Genomic DNA, 9,613 nt, shown 5'->3' with positions numbered 1-9,613 from the left:
TCATTGATAGTTCTGCTCGAAGACACAAAGGCATCCCCTCTAAATGGATTGTGGGTAAGCGGTACAAAGACCTCCATTGGGGCTAAGAAAGTTGTGTTAATGTGGTTTGCAAGATCGTCTGCTGATAGACCACGAGCACCTTCTAAGTGATGAACGGACTTTAAATATTATCACGTGACCCAGAGGGCCCTTCCATTCCACTGAGTCTCTTGATTTCGCCCCACCACTTAGCTGGGGAACACCCCTTTAGGTGTTGCACTTTACATTCGTAGTACTTTGCGCGGCATCTTTTGCGTTCTCGGTTAACAAGGTTTCTCAGGTGGTTAAACTCCGCTCGGTCTCCTCGGCCTAGGGCCTTTTGTCGCTTTCGAATCAAGTTCTTAAGAGTGGAATTTATCCAAGGTGGTTCCGTTCGATGAACAATTTTAGGCTTCATCGGCAAAACGAAATCAAGGCCAGTTTTGATGATGTTTTGTAACATCGACACCTTTTCTTCGCAAGTTGTCATAGCTCTGATCACCGCAGTAACATCGACTTCATTGAGATACGTTCGCATTGCAAGACGGTTACTTGGTCGTAGGTCCCTGGAAATAACAGTATGCATTGATTGCGATGTCTTAGCCCTTTGCTTTGGCTGTACTTCAACTGAGCTATGATCTGAAAGACCAAAAGCGGGACGTTCAACCGGAGTGTCGTAATAATCCTGAAGGTTGGTAAGAATTTTATCGAGAGTGTTTTGCCCACGAGTAGGGAAATGAACAATCTGCTTCAGGTTGAAGTTTGATTTGAGCCTTGCGTCGTTCAGATGGTTAAAATCGCCGAGTACCAAAAGACCGCAATTTGGGTGTTTAGACTCCAAGTCCATTAAACATTTAGTCAAATAGTCCAACATCATAGAATTTATTGCTTGTGGTGGATGGTAAACAACTCCAGCAATAATGCTTGAGATGCCCCTTGGGAGACGAGTCAGGCGCAATTTAATCCACAAAACCTCAAAAGAACCATTTTCGTCCTCGAGATCCCCCAGAATAGTATAAGGGATCGACGCTTTTATATACATACACACCCCGCCGTGTATTGCTTCTTTCCTATCCCTTCTAATGAGGTTGAAACCATTTATTGCCACTACAGAGTCGGGAATATGGCTTTGAAGCCAGGTTTCAGTTATGCAAACTACATCGACATTTGCATTAATAACAACACTGTTCACTTCGTCGATCTTTGGAGCCAAGGACATGACATTCGAAAGGAGAAGCGAAGGAACAAACTGCAGGGATGTCGCTGGTTTTGTAGTAGATGTTTTAGAAACCGTAGTTTGACTTTGAATAGTGATCAGATTAAAACTAGGCTTCCTGGCCAATGTTTGTTGAATATTATTTGAAACACTCGCATCTTCCCAACATCGTCGTGAATAAATAGTAGGGATAGCTTGGTTATTTGTCCGTAAACAAAGCTTTGAAGAAAAACCAGAGCGTCTGCCACGATATTTAAAAATCCCCAGTGATTTCAGGCGGTAGTAGAGAAAATTGTTAGACAATCTATGGTTCTGAGCGCGAATAGAAAATAGCTCTTCCCGGGTGTAAACCTTGCGAGCGAACACGTTTACCGGTCCAATTGAGGTTGTGGAAAAGGCGTGTCGAGCAGGCATAAAGCCTAGACTCACAGCGGAAAGATGGGCATTCAGCGTGGAATTGGGTGGTCCAGGATTTCTCTCGATATCCAAGCAGATGGTTAAATCTCTCGAAGGTAACAGCAAACACGTACAGCCATGTTTGTTCCAAGTAGTAATAGGTCGATGAGGAATAAGACGTGAGCGTCCGTTGGAGCAAGAAAAACATCGATTCGTCTGTGTAAGCTGATTGTCCAATACGCAAAGAACATTAGAGTGGAAATCCGTTACAAAATAGCACAAAAAATACGTAAACAGAAGTAAGAAACTAAGAAGATTGCGGGAGCCTAAAAACGTGGCAGCCATCATGGCGCGCATACATTTGAAACGCCATTTTACCATATTTGGTCAAGAGAACGCCAAAAAATATGTAGTGACCCGGTTTGACCGGTTTAGAACAGAGCAAATACGGACGGAACGTGAGATTTTCAATCAAAGAAATTGTTTTCAACACGATACAAAGCCTGAGAATTTAGCTCGTCATTGCTTGTCTCTCCTCATTTCGTTTACAAAATCAAATAAAGAACATTTGGCTGGCTTTCTGTCCTGTTTACATCGTTCGCAAGCGCCCTGAAGGACAGATGATGCATTTTTTTAGAAACACTCTTACCAGATAAAATTGAATCAAAATAACACCTTTTTGTAGTGGAATAATAAATCTCTTATTCCATGGTTTAACATATAATACTCGCGGACATTTTGCTCATTGCTGGTATTTTTCATCGCCCCGGTGGGGCTCGGAAAAATACTACGCAATTTGCAAAATACCCACACGTATTATATGTTAAACCATCGAATAAGATGTATATATCCAACCTCCTGTCACTACGACATGCATCGTCAATAATGGGGAAACGTGTATTCTGTTTGCTCCAGTTTCTTGCCTGTTTGTATTGAGAAATTATAAAGTAATAAGTAATTCTTGTTATCCTCAACATTCTTGGGAATAATAGCTTGGATTGCACCAGTTCTTGATGATTGGCTTTGGGTCGCCAACAACAGCCCCTCTGTTTCCTCCTCAAGATGCCCTTGTTGAAGCCACATCCAGGTCCTATTAGTTACCACTTTATCTATTTGTCTAAAGAATTGCTCTTGAAGCTCTTTTCCTCATAATCCTCAACTCTTTTGTCAGCTATCACCGTTTTCTTCAAATGGAAGGTGTTTTCCAGACCTTCACACATTTTGCCTTTCACTGCCGCCAACAACTCCTCTTGACTACAAGCAATGTAGCAAAAAAGACCCAATCTTGTCAGTTCGACGCAGTACTCAACAGAGCACAAAACTCTCCCACCTATCTTTCTCAACAGGACCATTGTATACTGTAGATGTTAGAGATTTCCTCATCTTTCCATTAAGTTCTTTTAACTCTTCCTTAGTCCAGTCTATGAATTGATGCCGCAGAGTACATGTATCTAAGAATTGACACTGCACACATATTAATTCCTTTTATAATACATACCACACATATTTGGTGCTCTGGTTCAGAGTTATCTCGCGCATGGGACGGAATACATGTAAGTTCTGTTATTTTGCTTTTAATTTCATCAATTTCCACTTCAAACAGCCATCCATTACCTCAAACTCACATAGTTGTTCCCAAAAGCAAGCTTCCATTTTCGATAGCCTCTTTCAACTGGAGTCCAGCCCCTGAGACCGTTTCCCATCCTCTCCTTGCAGTTGTTGGATTATGACCCTGTTCTGGCTGCAGTTCCCCAGAAACCTTGCTGAGTGAGGCACCTTGACTATGTGTTCACTGTTTCCTCTATCGTCTCATTAGGTTGTGAGGGTTAATATTATTATTATTATTATTATTGTTGTTGTTGTTAGATATTTAACGTACAACTGCATTAAACAGCCAGATTTTTCATGATGAAGTTTACCTTGGTTACAGTGTGGCCATTCTTGGAAAACAACAGGATCATTGAGCATATTTGCCACAACAGAGGCCGCCATGGTGCTTGCAAAAGACATCCACTCACTTCTTGACTGCTGAGTTTGATTGACAAAACTTGCCACACCTTTTACTACCACCCACTCAGCCTTTTCATCATGGGCTGCAGCAAAAACACCTGAAGTTAAGGACAAAGGGAGTTAACATCAGACCTTCAAGGTTTTATAGGGAAAGGTCTTCAAGCAACACTCTGTTGCTTCATATCTCTCAGTCAAATCTTTGAAACAGCAACCAAAATATACTTTCTGGCTTTGTTTTTTTTAAGAGATAGCTGTGGCAATTAATTTGCACTTCCCAGCCATTCTATTCTCCTCATATGTTACAACAACCAAGTTTTTTTAGATTCAAATGTTCTTCAGACAAGGTGATAATTTCTTCCATTCTATCAACACAGTATTATGTCTTGATTATCTGTACAGAATAAAACGAAACCTTCAACCTTGGAGATAACGAATTTCAATGGAAGCTGTCTCATTCACACACTAAAATAATCTAAGCTACCAGTCTTCTATGCACCTTCCTTGCGTGGAAAAAATGTTCAGCAAATACATGTATATCGCTTAGCTTAGTACATGTATTGCCTTGGAAAGCTAAGTTTCATTGACAAAAATATGAGAGAGGTAACAGAAGGTAATAACTTTAGGATTTTTCTTGGATTTGTCTAACACAAATTAGTTACGGGTTTAATTCCCATTCACTAGTAAAACTATTACCTTCCCCTTCTGTGTCAACAGCAATTGCTTCTGGATGTTGTTTTTGAAGATCATCCCATCCACACTTCACTGCTTGGCCCAAAATATCACTATCACAGTGTACTTTGACTGCCAATTCACCTCGATTTTCCAAAGGAGCAACCCAGCCGCAGGGTGCATCTCTAACAAGATTGCCAAGATGTCGACTCACAGGAGTTTTGTAGTCAGGTGTTGTTAACTTGGAAGATACAACTACATCTCCTAGTTTGACTTTATCTGGGCTTAAACCGCAACAAGTTCCCACTGAAAAAACCGCCTTTGGCCTCAAGATCCTAATGGCATTCTTTACTGATAAAGTGCCTGCAGCACCTTTGGAACATTTCGTTAAGGCAACCTTTAGCTCCTCTTGGTCGCCAGCATTACCAATGTATCCAAAATAGATAGGACCAACGTCTATTTTGTAACTTTTGAAAGGCCGATCCAGAAATGAGAAGCAACTCAATAACTCACAATCCTCCACAGTCAGCAGCAAAATATCAATCGGCAGATCAACACATCTCCAGGGTTCGCTGATGTTTGGAAGATCACTCAGTTCTGGGAGCTTGACACTGAGCCGTGGGGGCATGCCGTTCAGCAAGGATGAACCAAGTTTCCTCTTCTTTTCAGCTAAAACAATCAAGAGAATTGCATTAATACTTGCCATGCCAATTATTTGCTTCAATTTAACATGTTATGTTCAACCAGGAAAAATCTGCAGGGGACAAGCGACTCCTTGCTAAGACCTTTGTCATTCTGATAAAAATTTAATTTATCATGATAAGTACTGAGACGCAGTCACAAAAATGACAGTGATGAAAAAATCATTTTGTTTTTGGACACAGCCAATCAGCAACGTGAACGATGAAATTTCACTACTAAAAATATCATTCACGACGACTTGCAAGCCGCCTTTATCGTTCAACAAACTATGTCATACTTGGTGCCAAAACTTGCAAGCTACCCTTTTGTTTTCAACATGTCAGAAAGGTCTGTGGATACTGGTTCAATTGACAATTTCATTGCTGAACAAGAGAACAAAGCCACCTTGCAAGAAACAAAACGTGATGTAAAACTTGTCCGAGCCTTTTTCAAACTAAGAATGAATGTAGAAAAGTTGAAGACTACAACTACAGCCTATGGCAAAGCACGGTGGAAAGAGAATGAGGCTTTGGAGGAGAGTGATGGCGATTAAGCTTAGCTTTTATATTATTATCTTGCTTAAATATTGAAAAAAAAAATGATGACACTTTTAAAAGAAGATGTTCAACTTTTAGAACGTTGGAGTGAATAAAATTCACTTCATCATCTAAGCTCTGTTGTCATTCTTGTTTGAAAGACATCTCAGTACTTATAAGGTAAACAAATTTAACTTCATGGTTGGTTCGCTGGTACAATTTTTATTCACTCAATGTGAAGAATCGCAAATTCACTTGTTTGCTATGCTCCCTCGTTCATTTGCAATTCTCCACAACTTAAAACAAAAATCGCACTCGCTCACCAACCACAAACGTAATCTCCACATACCATTACTTGACCGTTTTTGCCCAATGTCCTTTGGACATTTTAAAGCAATGTTAAATTACGAAATTGGTTTGATTTTGTATTACTAACAACGATATCTCTCACTTCCCCAAAAAGAAACATTTGAACTGACTTCACTTGCTTCAATAGGCCACCCTCGAATTCAGCTTGAAAGAGAGGTTTAGAAGACAAAGACAAAGGAAAGTGGCCTGATGTGTTAATAACTTTCACATTCATTGCAACTGTTTCTGTTGTTTTTGTCCTCTCTGCCTCGCTATCAAGCTGAATATTAATATTTTGAAAATGGCCTATAGAGCATTTTCACTCACGTGACCGGCAACCATATTAGATTACTGAAACAAGAGAGAGTATTTGCATAAAAATTGAGTTCCATTCCCAGGGGATTCGTTTGGTACACCATCATGGCCGCCGTGACGTCATGTAAAAACGCTCTATTACATTTTGATTTCAATACTTGTCAAACTGACAGTCTAGTAGAGCATCTGTGCTCAGCTATATGTTTGACCTCAACTTAAAAGGGCTATGCCACATTCTTTTTTGGGATGTTTCTGGCAAATCTGGCAAATAGGAATAACCGTAAGTTATTCCTATCATGATAAAATAAAATTTATCATTACAACACAAAGATCACTCACTGTAAGAAAAACACAGACATTGTTTCAAGATTCCCTCAATGAAATCATTTTCAATCTTGCATTTTTTCTATCCATGTATCTATTTGGCTTTATTGTAATTCTTTTTTTGTTGCTTTACAGTTTGTTGCGGTTATTGAGATGTTCCATTATATTATCTTGTGCAGTTTGCCACTCATGAAATTACCTAAAATTGCATCACATATGTCCCTTTATCCCTTTAACATGAGCCTTATCATTATAAAATTAATAAAGAGGATTGGGCAATACAAGACACTTGTTGACTGTGTCATGCTACAGCAGTGAACAAAGAAACAGAGAAGAATCGACAGACATTCGGTGCAAGTCAACCACCAATTCTTACAGCAACTGCAATGCCCCTTGTTTTTTACAACTGACTTAAACAATAACTATGTCAATACGCGGACGTGTATGGCCTTATACGAGTATGACATATTTTGGTTCATTATGAAACAACAAGCGCAACGCAACTTTTCGCCAATGGAATCTGCACGCTAAGGGTTCGTCACACCATTTTGCAACGTTCACTTTTGTCCTCAACAACAATTTTCTCTGCTGGTCAACAATCAAATACTGTAGCTGTGTTTGTACATGTATGTGAAAGCACTGTTGCATCAACTAAAAGTCTTATTTGATGCCAACAAATGTCAACAAAGGAGCATGAGGTGTTTGAATCTGATGAGGTGTTTGAATCTGATCAAGGTATCAGCTTTTAGAATCTCTGTACGGTGGCCAATTTACATTATCAACTCCGTTGATATAACCAAATTTTTGTATCATATGAAATCAACTTGCACAATCAAATGACACACGTGGGAATAAGGACACAACGAACTTGCTAACACTTTCCATTCAACAGGATATTTGAAAATTTTAGACTGAAATTTTATTGAACAGGATGAACTTCTTTTGCTGGAAGATTTTCGAAGAGATCTCTTTCATTTTCTTAGAAAGGGCGAAAAATGTTATCGGAATTTTACTAGCAAACTAGTCCTTTTAACAGAAACTAAATGCACCTGCATTCTCGATTCGTCTTTGACAAAATGGCATGAAAATGCAGTATAATGTGAGCAATTACAAAAAAGATTGATTCACGAAAACGCTCGAAGTCGCAAAGGAAATGTTCGATTCTCGTCACACTAATTAAATAACCTTCCTTAGCGCTTTTATCACGTCCCTTGTGACTATCAGTCGGCTTCAAGGGTCAGTGACATTTAATAATAACATCTTTATAAATCTCGACTGATAAAAGACCCATAAGCCAAATCAAAGGATTTGCTGGTGTAAACCGGTGATCACTAGCCTAAATTATATTAAAATTAAATAATAGTATCATTAAATATTTACAAATATACAGTCACATAATCAAATTAAAATCAGGAATAGAAGGACTAATGAACACAACAAACACGTGCATCTTAATCAAGATTTTGAAAATAGAGGAACAATTTTAACTTAAATAACCATATCTACAATCGGCGTCAAAATTGTTGAGACACTCTTATCCTTTAGGGTCTATTTCAAGCTCTGTGCGAAAATGGCGCCCCTCCCCCGCACCCCCAGGACAATGTTGTGTTCTTTTCTGTTTCCTATGAGCCTTGTCAACAGCGGTACAACATTGATTGGGGGGGGGGGGGGGGAGGGGGAGAGGGAGGGGTATCCTGGACACGTTTTCTTTGCAAACAATGAATGTGTGGCTGCCAGTGTGCTCTGTTGGCAACTGTCTCAACGAATTTTGTCGCCAATTGTAGGTAGGAAGTTCCAGTCCAAGGCAGGTCCACTGGCCCACTGTTGAGTTAACTCTCAGCCTGTCTATTAGTGAGCTATCTCTAAAAGCACGATCAAGCAACTGGGAGTGTTAATTTGCAACCAACGGTCTGAACATTCACATTTTACAGAAACAACAGAATCCCACATAAATGCCACCAGGTGTCTTGTTTACACAAGATTATACCGTGCATCTTAATTCCTTCATTAGCGCATAACCAAAATTCCTTGCGTTTTGAAGAAAAAAATTAACGTGTTTTTCTCCCGATTAGAGAGCTGCCTCGTTTGTTCGCTTCTGGCTCACTCACTGCGGCAACAATTAGATTCTATATTTGCTACTACATTCAACAGTTTTCACTTGAATATGTAGCAAAGGCAATGCATACTGGAGTGGCTGTTTGTGTCATTTTGCATGTACATGCTCTTACATTGAATAAATATTAGAAAGAAGCAGGAAACACTGACTGCTGCCAAACGGTTCTGTCATTTTGAAGAACTCAAGTGTTATGATTACGATTAATTTTATCGAGGTTTTGGTTGTCAAACTAGTTTAAGTAGTTCAGCTTATTGTTGTAAAGATTTCTTATTTTGACTGGTTTGTTTTATATCATATTTTACAAGCAAGGGAGACTTTTATTTTGTCTGATTGGTTGATAATTTGCTTGTGCCCAGGTTTTTTTGACACGCACGCGAGCATAATAACAAACAAAATGGCGGCCAAAGATGTCTCGTTCCATTACTTGCTCAATGAATTTTTTATAGAAACAGCATCGCGTACACCTTTTCTTCTTTCAAAATAGCGGTATTTTAGTGGTAAAACTTGTTTTTAGTCTTTTGTTCTTGCGTGATCAAATTTTCGTTGGTGGCTTCATGCACAATTGAGTTGGGCAGATTCCCGAGTTAAATGTTGTCATAGATTGATTGATTGAGGTGGGAGTTCAGCCGAGGCCCTGCTGTCAGTTGAAGTCTGTTAAGGTAAGATGAGTTCGCTATTCCTTTGGTTTTGTATATAATCTCAAGCTAACATAAGCTAGTACAGCCTATTAAATGTTCTTTTAAAAATTACTGTATTTTACTTTGAAATTCCTTCTTGTCAACAGAGAAAAACTTATATAAAATGCCAGCGTTATTAATGTCCTTTTCTTCACCAGTTCCTAAATTTTAATTACAAGTTTCAACTAGCAACTTGTGTGGAGGTTTTACTAAATCGCCATGGATTGAAATCAGGGGTTAGATAATAGGGAAACTGTAGGAAGCTGCACAGTAGATAGTTGATGAAGGTGCGAGCTATTGTTATTTC

General features: G+C 39.2%; 1 protein-coding gene across 2 annotated transcripts in view; it reads right to left on the bottom strand.

Annotated features, from left to right (window-relative positions):
- LOC137987914 (NLR family CARD domain-containing protein 3-like) overlaps window positions 1-9,613 on the bottom strand; it is a 61,648-nt gene that overhangs the window by 30,129 nt on the left and 21,906 nt on the right. For both annotated transcript variants that reach the window (XM_068834001.1, XM_068834000.1), the window contains 2 exons: window positions 4,334-4,978; window positions 3,550-3,738 (listed from right to left, as the gene is read on the bottom strand). In XM_068834001.1, coding sequence (XP_068690102.1) covers window positions 3,550-3,738; window positions 4,334-4,937 — 793 coding nt within the window. In that variant the 5' untranslated portion in view covers window positions 4,938-4,978. The remainder of the gene's footprint in view (window positions 1-3,549; window positions 3,739-4,333; window positions 4,979-9,613) is intronic.

The sequence above is a fragment of the Montipora foliosa genome, unplaced genomic scaffold (genome assembly GCF_036669935.1).
Source record: "Montipora foliosa isolate CH-2021 unplaced genomic scaffold, ASM3666993v2 scaffold_395, whole genome shotgun sequence".
Taxonomy (NCBI): Eukaryota; Metazoa; Cnidaria; class Anthozoa; order Scleractinia; family Acroporidae; genus Montipora; species Montipora foliosa.
This window is presented reverse-complemented; position numbering and strand designations above follow the sequence as displayed.